Raw genomic sequence first — 18,554 nt, 5'->3', positions numbered from 1 at the left:
TCCAAAAGCTTTGCCAATATTTATGTAGGGAAAGTTATTCGTATTCAGAGTTTGGCAAATTACCTCAGTGTAGTTCATGCCTCCGAGGTTGCCAGATTTTCTCTGAAGAATCCCAGATGGGGTTTTTCAAAAGCGTCTAGACCACCGCCTTTAAACACAAGCACTCGCCTTATAACCCCCCCAAAAGCCTGTGTTTCTTTATTGTCACAAAAAATTTAACAGTGTGTCAAACTAGCTAAACATTTTGACATTTTGCCTTTCCATTTCTGAATTTGGCATAGCTTTTTTGTAAGCTCAACCTTTTTCTTTGTCTGTTCGTACCCTTCCAGATCAGGTCTGGAAACCGAGAAGCTAATTTGCAAACTATTTATTTTCTGTATTATTGTTACAGCATGCACATACATTTCTTTTTTCCAATAAATTTGTAAAATAGAGGTGTCCATTTTCCCTTTTTTACATTTAACCACCATGGGCGATGCAAATTTTTTGCCCACAACTGGATAACAACGTTGGCTTCATAATTTGCACATCACAGCTTTAAACAACAGATTTCGTCATTATTCAGTCATCGCCGCGTCTTATTTTCAACCCAAAAATGCCTCGGCTGAGCTGTATTTCTGGCGGATGAAGAATATTCCTGTGGAAACTGTCCAGATTGACGATAAAGCTCTGCCTCTGAGAAAGCCAACGTTGGTGAGAGACTCGATCTCCTACCTGCAGGTTGCTCATTAATTTCTTCCGGAGCCTGAGTTCCTGTGTGACAGAGAGAGCTTTTGGCCTTTCTGGCATCATCATCTGATGTATTTTTCTGGGGAAAAAAAGAAAGGTAAAGATGTCACAGATTGCTTTTGGATGAAGCAAAAAAAAAAAAAAAACTGCTGCTGCGTTTCTGGCTTTAAGCCATGGTGACGTTCGGATTTTTTCCCTCAGGCTATAAGAAAAAAGTCACCGATTATATGAGGAAGGATCTTCATCCATTTTGTATCCGGCATCATTTGAATAAAAATGACTCTGGAGGTGTTTGTTTAATATTAGCTGTACTCGACTGTCAATCTTCTTACGATGATAAAGATGTCAGAGATGACTCAGATAAAACTCCAACTTATCACAAAATAAATACAAAACAGAAGGAAAATGATCAAATTCAACTATTCTGACTGGTCTGAGGGGTTTTACGTAGCAATGCAAATCAGAAAAGAAGTCATTCTAAAACAATGCGACTTGAAACAGAAAGAAATGTGCATATATATAGTTGGTATGCATGCCTACTAGACTAGCTCCACAAGTGGGTGCTCAAATCTGCAGGGAAATGCAGACCTTCCAGTAATTGGTTATAGAGTGTTCCTTCAATCACAAGATGAGCAGAAAAACAATACAGAAGGACTTTTTTCAAATGCATAGACTAGACTGAGACTGAGCTACAAATTATGTGCTGTCACAATTCCCAGTCACATTCCTACATAATTTTTCCCTGAGTGTTTATAGCGCTCTGGGCCTGCCTTTTCACACACTCCGCTTAACAATGCGGTTACGCTGTATGACCACAGATCTGCCAATTAGAGCAAGGCTTTCTGACTTTCTTTTGCCAAGAGTAAGTAGAATATGCATGGAGTAATTAGAGTAGCGTGTGCAGAGGAACTGAGAAATATTTTTAAACCTGATGCACATCTAAGTTGCATCCTTAACTGTTAAAAACAGCGACTGCAAAAAACTTTCTTGTTTTGTTTGGTAATGTGCCAATTAAAGAAAGAATTAGCATCCCAGGAAACAGTGGAGAACTTTTTAAACAACGAAAACAAGTACGTTACATCAGATAATGCATTATTTACAGAATAAAACACCCAGAGCGGTGCTGTTATAGAAAAATAATCAACGACAGGGTGGTGTGATGAAGCAGAGTTTCTGTTATCACCTTGAAGTTGATTATTTTCCAATAACAGCGCATTCTGAAGTGTTTTATTTCACTTATATCACAGTAGTTTGCCAACAATTACAATTTTTTAATTTATTAAATAATGACATGTGATATGTCTGTGAAACAAGTGAACTCCTGTTCTCAGTTAGTTTATAGCAGCTATAAACAGCTGTCCTCTCACTTTCTCATGAAGTTAATAAGACAGCTAATTATTGAGAAATCACAAAGCATAAACTGACACTGGAGACTCCTTCCATAAATGTTAAATAAACAGATTTCTCCTTATAGAAATTACATCAATAATTACACACACTTTTTAAAAATCTGTTTATGTGGAGCGTACGCCGTATAAGTCCCTGTGAATGAGCTTTAAACGCATTATAATGAGAGCATTAATATAAACCTGTGATTTGAAGCTGCACTACTGTCAGAGCTGCTGTTATAGGAAATGAATCAACACCTTCCGACCAATCAGAATCGAGAATCCAACAGGCTGGAAATAAAATGGTACAACTGAATGCCAAAGTTTCATGATTTATGTCTGGAGACTTGGGTGCCAGTTGAACTCCCAGTAATCCAGGTCAAGTGTCCTTAAACAACACATGCAGTGCAATGGCAAATGAAACCTGAAGCTTCTCTGTGGACACAGCAGTGACCTGGGAAACATGTTCCAATAGAACCTGGACTCTGTTTACCAAATCTTAAGAATGGAGTCAAGGCTGTAAGTTAAATATAACAGCTTTAGATGACAAGATGTCATAAAAAAACCCACATCTTTCCTCAGGTATAATTTTTTTCCTATGAAGTGTATCAATGTTCAGACAACAATTAGCTCAGATAACAAACCCAGCAGCACTGAGTCATCAATGACTCAACGCTGCACGAACTTGCATAAAAACTAGACAAAAGCTCTCAAAACGCCCAGAAGCTCACTAACCTCATCCTCTGTTGTGTCTAGAAGGCCTTGCTTCCTCCAAGGTACGACGCCACTGAGGATGAAGTCCACTATCTTTGAGCTGCGAAAAGCTTCGCCCACGTAACCGAGCACTTTATCCAGGGTGGACACTGAACTTTCTATCCCCTCAATTTTCTTTCTCTGCAGCTGGCCTTCTTGTTTCAGGCTCATCAACAGTGCCACCGTTTCTCCACAAAGGGATTTGACCTCAGCGATCACAGCTGAGTCACTCACGCCTTGTTCTGCATCTCTATGAGGAGGTTTTAATAAGGATTGTCCTAGAGCGTGATCTTGTCTGAATTGTGCAAAGTTTTTCTCCAACGCACCCATTCCTTGACACACTGAATCTAATTTCTGAAGCACTAAACTCTGTGTATTTGTGATATGTTCAACCCTTCCTTCCAGGAGGTTTATCTTCTCTTCGATGTGGCCCAGACTGCCCAGAAGAGTCGAACTGGCCTTCTTTGGTGTCCCAGATGCAGTTCCAGAGTTGTCCAGCTTGGCACCTTCGTACATCTTGGCAATGCAGGTGGCCAGAGTCACCGGTTTACTCATGATTGGAGTGAAATGCAGTCAGGATAGCAGCTCAGGGGTAAGACAAACGGCAAGAGAAGGAAACACTACTAATCCTTGGGTCACAGTCACCAAAAGTTATCAGAACTGCTATTTCGGTCCCTCCTATCTTACTCCTCTTAAGGCTTCTCTGAGGTATCGTTGTGCCTCCCACCAAAGCAAGCAGCTTGTCCAGAATGGTGTCAGTATGCGCCAGAGACATGACACCACTTAAATAAACACCTCCGTTCTGGTATCTTATCGTGACACTTCTATTTTTCCTCCCCCTTTTCTGTTCCACTCTATTGAGCTCGCTCTGTTTAAGCGCTTTTATATAGGTCCTAGAGCTGCCAAAGTTCCAGCAGTCCCTTGACGTCACCAAACATTTAAATTTAACACCACGCATGCTGTTGACAAGCATACATGCGAGGAATGACCTTTTACAAAGGGCCAGAAATCCGAAAATGCAAAGCCGGACTGAATAAGTTGGAATGTTGTACAGGTCTGTCTGGATCGGGATAGTGATGTCCTCTTTGATTAAAGATGCACTGGTCCAAATCTGCCTAATGCTTTGTGGTCTGTGGCTTGAATGTGCCTTGACTTTGGGTTGACTCTTCCTGTAAAAATAAACCCCTCTGGACACTGGTATGAAGATTAATTGTGAACTGGAATGTCAGATGTGTTCCCTCTTCGAACAAAGAATTCAATCATGCTTCCTCCTGCCAGGAATATTGCTTGAGAAAGGAGAAAAAAAAAACAACTGATACCTGATCCAGGGGCTTTCTTGTATTCGCAATACAGTACAGGCAGAAAATAATTGGACAGTATCAAGAGTTTTTTTGTTGTTTTGTTTGTGCAATATAGCACACAGGATGTGAAATGAAACAGTGCAGGTCAGTGCAGAATGTTCCCGAGTGGCCCAGCTGTTCAAGCTTTCACGTTTGTAGTCGGGAATCATGAGATTGAAGTTTGAATGCCACAATTATCCACTGTCAATAGTCCAAGAGAGCATATTCAGCCATCTGGGTGAGAATGACAGGACTTTCCTCTCTACCCTGACAATCAGATTGCTGTTAGCCAATCTGTTAACCCATCTATCCATCTATAGGGCAGTTGAGCAACAGTTTAAAATTTGCAGTGGCTTCTTGTGTGCATGTTTAGCCTTCATCGTGTCTGCTGTTGCTAGCTGGCCAGCAATATAGGCAAAGTTGCCAAGTCCCTGTGACAAAACCAGGCCAATACCAAAATTCAAAATCTGATCCTGAAGACTGTAATAAATCCAAAATCAGGGCTACCATTGCCAAATGCATTGTAATATTTCCAAAGTAACATCATGCAATACATTTTAATGTACTGTTTTAAAACCCAGACACTTTCACTAAGAAGTGTGTTATGCTCAAGTCTAGGGTCGGGGAGAAAATAGAAAGTGTGGTTTGAAATTTTGATAGACAAAGAGCACACTGGCAAGTAATGCACAATGTATATAAAGCTATACTGAAAGACATGCCTGTACAGTCACGGGTAAAATTACATCAGGCCGGCCAAGGCCAAAATAAGAAACAAATCTAGAATAACCGAAGAAGACATACGTAAAATGTCTTATTACATATTGCCATAAATAAAGAATAGCTATGAGAACAAGAAATCCAATGCACTCACACCAAACAAGCTTATTCATACAGTAAAGGGCATCCATTATTTTTATTCTATAAGCATTTACTATTGTTACAATACCTTATTTTCTACAGATGCACCATTAGTTCAGTTTATTTAGCACCACAGCCTACATATACTATAGATATACAGTGAATGAGTAGAATGAGAATTTATCACTTGCATTAAAATAAACCCTGGATTACTCTGATATACTATAATTACTCTAATGTGTGCAAAATGCACAGCAGCTACCTAAAAGTAGCCCAGTTCCATGGGGACATGGCATCCCTGAATAAATTAAATGAAATTAAACTAAATTGGCTGGAAAACATTTACTGTCCTCAATATCACACAACCTGACTGGCCATGCAAGACCACAGTATTTTTCCAGGCATGAAGAAATCAGCTGAACAGCTGTAGTCATAGAGTGTAGTCACATCCGAGCTGAACCACACTGAGCTGAATTTCACTTCCTGAAGACAAAACTGAAGGCACATCAAACAGGACGTGAAAATGGCTGCATCAAAACCCCTTCCAGCTGCGAATCATGTACTGAACATTATCATGTTATTGAGGGTTTGTGATTCCTGTAGGGAAGGGGTTCTTGAATGTTTTCCAGGGCTTATAGTTTAAAAAACAACTATTCAAATATTAGGGATATTAGACGAATATGTACCACCTGATTGATTGATTGATTGATTGATTGATTGAAGTCATTTGAGCTTTTTAGTTCCAAACCATTCCAGTTCAAGTGAACATTATTTATACTTCTTATTGGACCTATTTGTTTAAATTAATGAGTCTTATAGCTATAATAACCAAATAATAGCTATAACAACTTTAATAATCCTTGATTGTGATCTTCACTATTGTCATTTAAAAAAATGATTTTGGATCTCAGTTTGCCCCCGGACACCACCAGGCTATTTTTTTTGTAAATAGTATGGCTGGAAATAGTCTCAAAATCAGACGCAGACTGTGTTTACATGTACAAAGTAACCTGATTATTGAAATAAAAAAACAGATTTCAGGAATAAATCCAAAAATTCTTTCAATAACTTCAATAATTTGTATCCGTTGTAACACTGTGAAACATCCACATGGATTTCACAACATGGAAAGTACATAAATAACAGGAATAGTTTAGGATCTGTCTCCAGACTGTATGGAATCATAACACTGTCACACCCACTGCATTTAAAGCATCGCGTACATACAACAGCACAGGGAGATAATGAGCCTTTTGTACACACTCATGTCTCACATGTAAGCGAGTGGGCTTTATTTATAAATCTCTCCCCAGTGAGAATATGGTTTTCCACCCTGCACTGGTGCCAGATCCCGAGCGTACTCTATAGATGCGTGTTATGTAATGGACAATCAGTGGAAAGGTACCAGCTGGGTGCTTTCCTTTCTGTCACTGGAATGTGACTCCATCATGGCCTTTCCATGGAGATCATTTATAGTGGCTGAAGTTCATCATTACCAGCTGGTGTTAACTCAATTTCCCAGTTCGCACGTTGTATGCACGGGTGTGTTAGCAAGCAAGAGTGTTTGGGAGCATGGAGGATATGGGGCTGGCAGCGAGTCTGCTCATAAATGGATATTTCCTCACCTCAGCTGTGACTGTCCACACATTTACATGTGATAAAAGAGACTATGAATAGGACAAAGAAGTGCAGACATCTCTTCATTCTACCCAGAGAAATGAGGTTAACCATAAAATTGGTCTAAGTAGCCAAAAAATGGATAAAAATATCTTTTCTAACACTGAATGGACTTCTCTACTTGAATTCCCCAGCAAATGGAGAATGTTATCTGTAAAATCTGTGCAGGTTTTAAAAGCAAAATAATAAATAATATCCTGCTCTTTAAAATATTTTATGTGGTAATAATAGGCTTCACAATGTTTTTAAAATGTTCCAAGTTAGACAAAAACCTAGCATTATGGAAATTTTAATGTTAACATCCGATGTGCCACAATGTTGTAGGAACGTTTATATATGTTACATTAAAATATTCTCCTAAAATGTGGAAACTCTGACAGATTGAAGGAAAGAAACGTGTTCCTACAACTACTACATTCAGAAAACATTCTGGGAGCTCGCCTAATACCATAGTGACTCAGCAGTTCATGACAACTGACATAATCCTGAATAAACTTTTATAGCCTTACTGACAATCTTGATGTCACAATTACATTTGTATATAGGTCTACATAAGCCTACATAAGCCTTGCATAAGCATTCCTTGACAAATGACATAACCGTGAATAAAGATTTATAGCCTTATTGATAACTTCCATGGCTAGGTGACATTGGTCATAGGTCTACTTAAGCCCTACATAACCAATTTTCATGTCAAATAGACATTTTTTCATAGGTATACATAAGCCATTTATAACCTCTGAGTCAAGGGAGAGATCTTTGTTGACATAATGTTCCATTATGATACTTTTCAGGCTGACTTTTTTTTTTTACAATGTTTTAACAACTGACATCTGTATCTGTATCTCAGTGTACAGCATACACATGTTCTGCTTATAAGACAATTATTAGTACTTATGGCAATTTCATGACACCATAATTACGGAATTGTGTAGGCTTTCTCTAGCCTTTAGGTGAAGGAAGTTTAATTTGAATATGTATTAGATATTTATATATATATATTAATATAAACTCATAACAAAGCTATGACACCATAATGACGGTATTGTGTATATTTTGATAGACCTCTGCTTATAAGATATATTTTAATACTTATGGCAATGTCATGAAACTGCAATTACAGAATTATATATAAATTTCTTATATAATGTCTCTTGTCTCTATGTGACTGTTTAATTTAACTATTTATTAGATTTTAATGTAAAGTCATAACACTTCTATGACAGAGTAATATCAGCGTTATGTATATATATTAAAATAAAACATAATTGCAACCATAAATGTCTTTGCTCTGGATGTTTGACATGTCACATCATCACCATTTTGTGACTCTGACATACCAGAAGTCAGTTGTAATAACATTCTTATGTAATTTGGACTGAGTTTTGAAAGTGTTGTAACACAAGACTATGTCAACAAAAACTCTATGTCACCCGACTCAGATGTTATGTCAACTTGACCTCAAATTTATTGAAGGCAGGCGTTAGATACTGTAGATGACATGTTTCTGTAGGTTTAAATCAGCGGCAGGAAGAGTTTATGTAGGTTTTATGTAGCTCTATGAACACTTAAGTGAAGAGTTACCTACCAAAGAATGCAGCTCTATCAGTAAACCTGCTGTGGCAGAAACATAAGTGAAGAAGCAATAATTCTGCACTAACAAGTATGAATGTGGTGTCCACTGTAAACAACATATTTCTAAAATAAACAAACATGCCTAGCAGAGAGAATGCATTATGTTTCATGCATTATGCAAAAGGTCAGTCATGCGCAGAATCTCATGAATGCATTATGATCAAAAATACAAATGACCAGTGTGTAAGTTAATATCCTGTCACAGCTATTCGCACCCCAGACATTGCTCTAAAGGACGTGCTGTGAGTCAAACGGAGTGGATTTTCCGTCGTCCAGGATGACATGGATGACCTCCCCCTGTTTGTTCATAGCAACGTTTAGCCTTGACCTATATGAGGCGAAGTTTTACCCTGCAGTCTCCGTTTACAGAGGCCTTCTCTCCATCCAGGGATGCATGACATGGCAGGACATGGCAGGACAGCTCACACTCTGTGAAATGAGCTCCTCTAATGCCTGAGCTTCAGACCGATGTACTAATAACATTTCACTTCCATCACTGATTATTTTCCCCCAGTGTTAGTACTTTGGGCTTCCCTTTTTCGGTCGCATAAAAAAAAAGATCCTTAGTAACTATGAATCATTTTCCTGACCACCCAAATAGCACTGAGTCTATTGCTTATTTCAAGGTCGTGCTCCTAAAAGGAGATTTACTCATGCAGGTGGTAATATATTTGAGGATGATTCACAGCTCAGGAGTGATGGAAGGCAAAGATACAGCAGCAAAACAAAGAAACAGACTCAAAATAGCACTTTAAATGACAGGTAAAGCAAAGGCACCAGTCTGAAGATCTTAATCTTCTCCCTGGCTGTGGCATTCACACAAAGCAGTGGCTTTAAAATATCAATAAAGTGCTCGAAATAAAACATTTTCTTGCCAGCTCTAGCTGCAAAACCAAAAAAAGTGAGCTTTGTTAGATTTCTGCTATAATCCAAACCCCATTTTCTCATTTAAATGCAAATCATGGTGTTTCACGGCCCGCCTTTTTGCATATATGTGAACTCTTTTTAGGGATGCTCCGCTTATATTGCTTACATCACCATCACACAGTGCTGGCCCTGAATTCTGCGAAATAAGTGAGCACTCTCTTCTAAAGCTCTGTCATTATCTGGTGCTGAAAGGCTCCATTTGCGTAGAGCACAGTCTGTGCTCGATGCCATCATGCGAATCGTGTTAAAAAAAAAAATTGCATTTAGTTACCGTGAACTTGCGGATGTAGTCGGACACGCTGAACCCGCTGGTGCTGAGGAGCAGAGATTTGTACAGTGACGTCCCCATGTCTTGATTTCTTTACTGCTTTACTTATTTCTTCACAACAGCGGCATGCTTTAAATCTGGTTTCTTGGGAGGCCAGGATCATTCTGGACCCCTAAAGGGGTTCTGTCTTCATTGCCCTGTTCCCTTTTGTCTATGTTTGCGCCCCTCCTTATACCAGAGTCCCCTCAACACGGCACCAGGCCCAGAGCACTTCCTGCACAGAGATAACAGCTGCCTGAGATTAGTACGGTATGCTGGAAATGTCAGGGTCCTGTTTTGTTAACGGGGTACAGATTTGTTTTTATACATCAGAACTGTCCCCAGAGAAGGTTTGGATGTTGTCACCGCAGATCAGAGGGCAGGACAGGAGAGACAGGACTTTCTGGTCTGGAATAAAGATATAGTGATTGTGCTTCTCTGTATTTCTCACAGTTTTCTCTCATAGTGCGCCAGTAGCACTGCATTGTGGAGGCATCAGGTTCCTTACGTCTTCAACTCAGAGTTTTATACATAGAACTCAAACACTTTCAGATTTCCTTCATTATAAAAGCTTGGTTTGAAGTGAAGGTATTTATTTTGGGATGATGGTCAACAAGCTGTGATATGCGATGCGTCAAACTCACATACCAGATAACAGCACAGACACAGTCATCAGGGGAGACGAGGTTCTGACTAACACTGAATTCTTCTTCTTCTTCTTCATTTTTCTTCATCCTGGTCAGGGTTGTGGTGGATCCAGAGCCTATCTCAGGAACACTGTAAGCACGAGGCAGGGACACACCCTGGTCAGAATGACAGCACAGTGCAATCAAAACATTCACACACTCATCCACACCTAGGCAATTTAGCGTAGCCAGTCCAACCAGAGAACCCTGAGGAAACCCACAGAGACACAGGGAGAACATGCAAAACTCCAGAAAGACAGTAACCTGAACTGAAACCAGGAACCCTGGAGCTGTGCCAGTGTGCCACCCTTTACATTTACTTGGGAAACTTTACTATAGTGAACTTTTAACTGTAGGGCATATACAATGTTATTGACATCATCATTCATACATGGAATGAGTGTGTAAATCTGTATGTGTGTGTGTGTGTGTGTGTGTATGTGTGTGAGCACATGATGCTCTGCAAAGGAATCCCATCCTTTATCCTTTTAGCAAAAAAATCAATTGTTGCATTTTGCATTTATTCTAGAGCCCTTATAACAATATATGGACTTGTATTTTTTTGTATAATTTTCTAAATTATTACATTTAAATATTTAAATATTTTCTACAAATTTCCAGCAATTTTCATGGAACTTCGATGAAGTTGCCTGTCTCGAAACAAAGAAGAAAAAAAAACCAAAAGAGTTCCCAATGATTCTTGACATGATGCTTTCTATATACTGTAGGTTCTACCTGAAACTTTTCTGAAAAGGGAAACCCTCTTGTAATGTTCCTGTTTTGTTGGAATGGCAGTTTGCTAGCACAAGAGGTGGAGCTTTCTGAATTGACAGGTAACATGATTGACAGGTGTTTAGAGCCACCTCCCTGTCCTGATTGATTGAATGTTGGTGGTCCACATCAAGTCTTGCTTCTCCCATTTACAGAGTCTGCAAGAGTTGCATAGATGTGAGGAGAAACTTCACCAATTAATACAAATAAAGCATTTTATTTCTGGCCACTCCTTTAAGACTGTTTGAAAGACTGTTCAGGTAAAACTGGAGCAGCGGTTTGAATCCCAGGTGTACCACACTCCGCGACATCTCTGCATGATGCACTTGACTGCATTTTCAGGGAAGAAGGACAGCAGGGAGCCATTCTTGCACACAATTATGCAATCATATATATTACCCAGTGGGTTGTAGAGCAGAAATTAGCGATTAGAGTTCTTATTATGGCTGAAAATACTAGACAGTAAAATAACACAGAGGCGGTAGAAAACACAAAGGAAACAATATGCACTGTATTGGCAAAGGAGAGCTCTAAAATAGGACTGGATGGTGCTAAATTGGGGGAAAAAGTAATTAAAATTGTTTGAAAATGGATAATATTGCATAAGGAGGAGAGTTTTCAGTCTCTCATGTTGCAATTACCTTCAATTTCAAACAGTTGATATTTGCGTGGAGATCAGCAGAAGGATGGAAAGCTGCCAGCTGTGTGTATTTGATAGGAAAAGTAGCTTGGAGATTCTGTTGCTAATAAAACGTTTGTGTGTGTGTGTGTGTGTAGGTGTGTATGTGTGTGGGGGGGTGTATTGTTGTTCTAGGTGGCATTGTAAACACTTCAGGTTGTACGAAATTGTTAACAGCCTAATAATTAAGTGTGTGTTCTGGGACAGAGTGTGTGTTTTCTGATGGTCTGTTGTTCCTGGCATTGCAGGTGGTATAGCAAGTGTGCCAGGCCACAGAAACTGCCATGAGTGATTTGTCTGAAAGCGAGGTGGATTTCAGTGACTCGTTCTATCTCACAGTTCCTTCAGTGTGACTGTTTATGAGGCTGTGTGCCAATGATGAGCAAAAATCAGTACGCAGAAAAAAAAAAAAAAACATGAGCCCAAAGACAGGCTTAATATTGCTTTTTAAACGTTGTCACTGGACATTGAAACCTTTCCTGCATAATATTCTACAGCATGTCCTAAAAGTCTCCATACATACAGGAGTGTGTTCACCAGCACCACGTCAGTTGTTCCTTCGTCAGTAGATGTTCATGGACGTTCACTTCTCGGTTGGTCCGTAACACTTCCAGTCTTTTTGAATTAGTTAATAAGTTTGGCAACAGTGTCATGTGTGATGTGCTCGCCATGTTTCCTGTTAAAGCTCATTGCAACCTTGCGACAGCTTCCTGATCCAGCCATGAGAATGATTTCAATACGTTCTTCCTTTGTCAAAGGCATTCTTAAAGGCTATCTGAAAAAAAAAAAAAACATATATAAACATATATAAGTATGAAAAATGTTTTTTTTCTGTACATAGGAAATAAAGGAAGTGTGATTTATTCATGTGTATAGCACATGATTAAATCATAACCTATGCCCTTTTCCAGATCAGCTTCAGTCTGATGTCTCTGTGGAGAAAATTCCAGACATAAACTTTAGGATTTGGCTGCCATCTAGTGGGTAAATACACAACAGGCTGTAAGTGAAGTGAAGCAGATATTTACTCTCAAATACTGCTCAGAAATGCAGAAAGATATATAGAATGGTACCCTGAATAAATACCTTACTTATTAAAGGAATAGTAACATTTTGGGGGGTCCTACTTACCAAAATGAATACAATCATGGAGCAACATATTTCTGAAAACAGTGCAATGTATCTTTAAGCTCAATCCACTATTCTTTTATATAATTTTATTCTATTATGTTTTATCTGGGTTGTACTGTCCTGGATGTACAATCTGATAATAAGCACCTAAAAGTAGCATTATATATATATATATATATATATATATATATATATATATATATATATATATACAGAGCTTCATAAGTGCATTTAAAAGATTTGTTTCTGAAATATCCTGTCAGGTTAGCTTACACCAGCCAACTAGCTAGCATCTGCAGTAGAGAATTTAAATATTTGTGAATATGACCTAAAAATTCTGTTTAGCTCTTATTAGCTAGCTGGTTAGAGTTTAGCTCTTACTAGCTTATTAGCTTTTTCTCAGTTTAGCTCTTACTAGCTAGCTGGTTAGAGTTAGCAGTGTACATTATAAAATATACAGTATGTATAAATATGTATACCTAAAAACCTGACAGCAGGCCCGTCTGCTCTTGTTAGCTCTTGTTAGCCAGCTGGATAGAATAAGAAGTGTACATTATTTAAAAAGAAATCATGAATATGTCCTAAAAGCCTTCTGAGAAATTATGTCATTTTAGCTTATTTTAGATAGTTGGCTGGAGTTAGTAATGTACATCATAAATAAATTATAAATATGACATAAAATCCTGTCAGGTTATCTTGTGGTTGCTTACTGGCAAGAGTTAGCAGTGAAGATTATTGTCTTTTATTAATCTGACCTAAAAATCCTGTCAGAAATTTGATAAAATGTGATAAACCTAAAAACCTGTCAGAAATCATGTCACGTTAGCTTGTGGTAGCTAACTAGGAAATGCTTTTGGATTAGCTCATGTTACCTAGCTAGGTAGGGTTAGCAGTATAGATTAGGGATGTTTATTGATATGAATTAAAAATCCTCTCAGAAATCTTCTCAGGTTAGCTCATGTTAGCTAGCTGGTTAGGGTTAGCTGTGTAGGGTTAACTGTAGCTAGGGTAACTGTAGCTAGGATAGCTGGCTAGGGTTAGATTATGTAATTTTTTAAATATGATCTAAAAATCCTGTCAGAAATCCTTTCAGGTTAACTTGAGGCAGCAAACTGATGAGATTTAGCAGATTAGGAACTTTTAGGAATATGACCTAAATATCTTGTCAGAAATTTTGTCAGATTAGCTCTTGTTGGGTAGCTGGCTAGAGCTTGTAGTGTTTATTAATATGAATTGAAAGTCCTTTCAAAAAGTCCTGTAAGGTTAGTTCATTTTAGGTAACTGGCTAGGATTAGCATGTGTACATTATGAACATTTATGAATATTTAATTAAAATGAATTCATTTTTTATTAATTAAAAACCCTTTCAGAAATCCTGTCAGGTTAGCTCGTGTCAGCTAGTTGCCTAATGTTAGCGGCTAAGATTATAAATATTATAAATTGATTATAGATTTTATTATAAATATTATCAAATATGACTTATGAAATCCTGTCAGGTTAGCTCACAGTAGCTAGCTTTCTACATTTAGCTGTTCATGAACAGTGAGCGTGAATGTATTTTGTTTTTGTTTGTTTTTTTAAAATATAATATGTGTTTGTTGGTCTGTTAGCCTAATGTACAGCTTTATGAGCTTCAATAGAAATCACTTACAGTTAAAGTGAATCAAAACACATCTAGGTTTTTAAGTTACATATTCAGAAACTTCTCTCATTTCCTCTGATTGAGGAACGATTTTAACTGGTTTACAGAAAGAAAAAAAAGCAGGAACAGATGCATTTTACAGAGAAGGCAAGTAAACCTTTGCAGAATGAGTTGTATTTGCATATATGCATATTCATGATGATATTTTAATTAGCAATTTAAAAACAGATTAACACTGGTTATGAAATAAACATACCTGAACCAATAACAATTATGAAATACCAAACTCTCTTCCAATAGAGCTGCGTAAAAAAGGTAAGAGAAATGAATTTATCATACAGGCATAATTTTTCATCAAGTATAATTTACAAATTGACATGATAGAGCTATAGATTTTAAATAAATAAATAAATAAATAAAAAGAAAATAGTGTTATACTGTATGTGTGTATAGAATGTATGTTTGACTTATTGAAAAAGCACATTATAAAAATTTATTGTGATCATCATTGAGAATGATCGTATGACCTTAGTTTTAATGAAATCAAGTTGATTTATTATCCACACTGAGACATAAAGGTGGGAATATATCCCCAGGGCATGGAGCAGGAGAGTGTGTATTATTCATACAGATGATGCTCCGGAGCAAAGCTATGAATTTAAATCAGAGCACTTTCTGCTAGAATGTACACAAGGACCAAAGCGTGTTACGTCATCCATGCACGGAAGAATGGAAAATATTTCCCACGAGTCAGGTTTGAGGTTTTCAGTTATTAAAATTAATGCATGATGTGGATGCTCATTTTTATTCTAATTCCCAATGCAGCGTCTTCATATTGTATAGCAATACAGTCTAAAATACCAAATCTATGCATTATTTATCACATTGATGATCAGTATTAACATAGTGATGAAAATGAAGTCCCTTCCCATGCTCACGGCTGCTCCTGATGGCAAGCAAGAATAGAAATAAGAAATGCTGTGAGTGAGACGACCATAAATCATCTCTCTCTCTCTCTCTCTCTCTCTTTGGCTCAGATTCACAATCAAGGTATTTTCAACACACTTTTATTGCACTCTGATATTTTTAGGGTTATATAGTCTCCATATTATGAATATGGCTTTTTAAAATGATAATCTTTATCAGAGGAGTTCAGCCAAGCAGTTAAAGTTTCATACATACAAAAATTGCTAGCATTGCAAAAAAATTTTAATTGTGAGATTAGGACTGGAACAGAAGAGAAGGGTTAAGAGTGCAGACGGCGTAACGGCCGTCTCTCAGCTCCTGCTGTGCTTTTGATGGATGTGACAGCCTTATGCAAATAAAGGTGCTGAAACACACACGTCTGTCTTACTATCTTTGTGAGGACCTTCCTGTAACATAATTATTAATCCATCTTATTAATGCTATGCTAACCTTGGTTATTTTATTTTGTTTTCTTTTTCAGGGGACCAGCCAAATGTCCTCACAAAGTCAAAACTGTCAGATATTCCTTTCCTTGTGGGGACATTTGGTTCCAACCAAGATATAACACACACACACACACACACACACACAGCTTGACTCATGTTGGAAAATCCCCATTCCAACCCTCACTGAGTCGCGGGTTTTATATACAACAGAGATTATCTTAAGTTTACTCTGACTGTTTCTAAATGCAAATTTTGCACTCTACAACTGTACTTCTCCCTGTTACTGTGTACTTTTTTCCTCTAAACATCTTTACGCAATAGAAGTAATGCAGAAGTAAGTGGAATTATATACTGTATTTGTGTATATATAATTTCGGGAAGTGCACTGAGTACCAAGTGCTGCCTCACAGCTCCAGGGTCCTCGCTTTGATCCTGAGCTCAGGTTACTGTCTGTGTGGAGTTTCACATGTTCGCATGTGATGAGTGTGTGAATGTTTCCCACCAAGGGCGTATTCCTGCCTCACACCCAGTGTTCCCAGGATAAACTCCTGACATTCCATGACCCTGACCAGGATAAAGTGCTTACTGATAATAAATGAAGGAATAATTTTCAGTAAAATAGACTTTTGGGCACAAAAAAGATGTCTTTTTTTTTTTTACCCATATACACGAACCTGCCAAAAGTTTGTGCACCCCTGACCATCACACCCATATGTGCTTGTTGAACATCATTCCAGATTTATTCCCCTTTGCTGTTATAATAAGCTCCACTCTTCTGCAAAGGCTTTCCACTAGATGTTGGAGCGTGGCTGTGGGGATTTGTGTTCATTCAGCTACAAGAGCATTAGTGAGGTCAGGCGCTGATGTTGGGATGTCGAGGAGGTCTGGGGTTCAGTCGGTGTTCCAGTTCATCCCAAAGGTGTTCAGTGGGGTTGAGGTCAGGGCTCTGTGCAGGACACTCGAGTTCTTCCACTCCAACCTTCACACACCATGTCTTCATGGAGCTCGCTTTGTGCACGGGGCATTGTCATGCTGGAACAGGTTTGAGCTTCTTAGTTCCAGTGAAAGGAAATTATAATGCTACAGCATATGGGTGTGATGGTCAGGTGTCCATATACTTTTGGCTATATAGTGTATATCATATATAGTGGAATGCAGAAGTTTGCACACCTTTACCTTGACATGAATAAAGCCAAAAAAAAAATATTGGGAGGTTTTACAGATAATCCTTCATCATCACAAGTAACACAAATGGTCAAAATATGTACAAGATATTAATAATGAAAAAATATTTCTGAAAGCTTCATAAATATGGATTTTTATTCTAGATTTTATTCCTATGAGGACTTTTTCAGGTCTCCTGCTTTTTTCTCTTTTGTGTGCTTCATACATTTCTGAATGATTTTCACTGTTGTTTTGGTCTCACGAAACACTTCTTATCTCTCACTATCTTTTTAGCTCTGTTCGTTTTTTTTTTCCTGGTTTAACCCTGTTTTTCTGATTCCTAATGATTACGAACCCTTGTTAACTGCTTACAGCATGGAGATTTGAGCCTTACTTATCACCATTAACTGAACAATGAATTGTTTTGTAGACAAACTGTAAAATTTAGGTCTGTTTTTCCCCCAACCAGAAACCACTTTTAAACTCAAGTGTTTTCCCAATTTGTACTATTTAGAGATATTTTTCTGATCGACATACCTGCCGTCCACAAAAACCTCCTCCCTCACTCCTCTCCTCACTCTGTTAAAAGTTAAATAAGGACAATAACGCCCTCTCGGCAAACAAATAGGAAAGGTAAACAAGCTATCTCTCAGTGGCATGCTTTGCATTATTAAACACAGCCAGTACCTTGAGCCAGTCCTCTGAATTGCAGAGATCATTAGAGCACCGTATTACTAAGAGCTACAGAAATAGCTCCTACACTGTATCTTTTTAAATTCAGTCATGGATAATGTCACATTACTGTAAATCTGTTACTGATAATCAGTGTTAAAGTATGCTAAAGGAGCTAAAGGTCCACACAGCTCAGTGGAGACAGAAGGAGATGCAAGATCCAAATTATTTGGAGGCAGGAAGCCCTTTTATGACACCATGTGATGATGTAATCTATAGAAAAAAATCAATTATGGATAAAATCTCTGAATAAAAAAAATACATGTGCTTACGATTGTCACATGAAGCATGCTTCCTAAGATTTTGTAAGGTTTCATTTTGGATAAATAAAAGTATTTTTTCTTTTTGTTGACTTGGTCCAATGTTAGTGGTCCACAGTAAAATGGTACCTTCCTGGTACATCATTTCAGATTGTATGCAAATCTTAAACTTAATCTTTTTCACCTGAAAGCTGTTTAAACAGCAAATGACTCTGGGAACTGGTAGAGCGGTAGGCGTGGCCTGTAAAGGCATTCTGTGAAACCACACAAAATATATTTGCACAAATTATATTTGTATTCTTTATCTAGTACTAGATATAGAAGTGACAGACACAGAGACTGAGAAAGAGACCAAATATCTTGGTGTAAAGTACATTTGTTGTCTCGAACTTGTCCTAAGGGCATGCAAACTTTTTCATTCTACTGTATTGCCCTATCACCGAGAGAGGCATTTTGAAATGAC

At 38.0% G+C, this 18,554-nt stretch overlaps 1 protein-coding gene across 2 annotated transcripts in view; it reads right to left on the bottom strand.

Annotated features, from left to right (window-relative positions):
- Nucleotides 1-9,797, bottom strand: part of mylk3 (myosin light chain kinase 3) — a 36,731-nt gene extending 26,934 nt beyond the window's left edge. Inside the window, exons 1-2 of one of the 2 annotated variants that reach the window (XM_026937382.3) lie at nt 9,579-9,797; nt 715-808 (exon numbers count right to left, since the gene is read on the bottom strand). In XM_026937382.3, the coding sequence (XP_026793183.1) occupies nt 715-808; nt 9,579-9,656 (172 nt within the window). In that variant the 5' untranslated portion in view covers nt 9,657-9,797. Of the gene's footprint in view, nt 1-714; nt 809-2,852; nt 3,740-9,578 lie in introns of those variants that run through there. The other variant, XM_026937380.3, reaches the window with a different exon arrangement.
- Between the last annotated feature and the right edge of the window lie 8,757 nt (nt 9,798-18,554).

Source organism: Pangasianodon hypophthalmus, chromosome 25, assembly GCF_027358585.1.
Source record: "Pangasianodon hypophthalmus isolate fPanHyp1 chromosome 25, fPanHyp1.pri, whole genome shotgun sequence".
NCBI lineage: Eukaryota > Metazoa > Chordata > Actinopteri > Siluriformes > Pangasiidae > Pangasianodon > Pangasianodon hypophthalmus.
The sequence above is the reverse complement of the archived record's forward strand: the minus strand, read 5'-3'. Positions and strand labels throughout refer to the sequence as shown.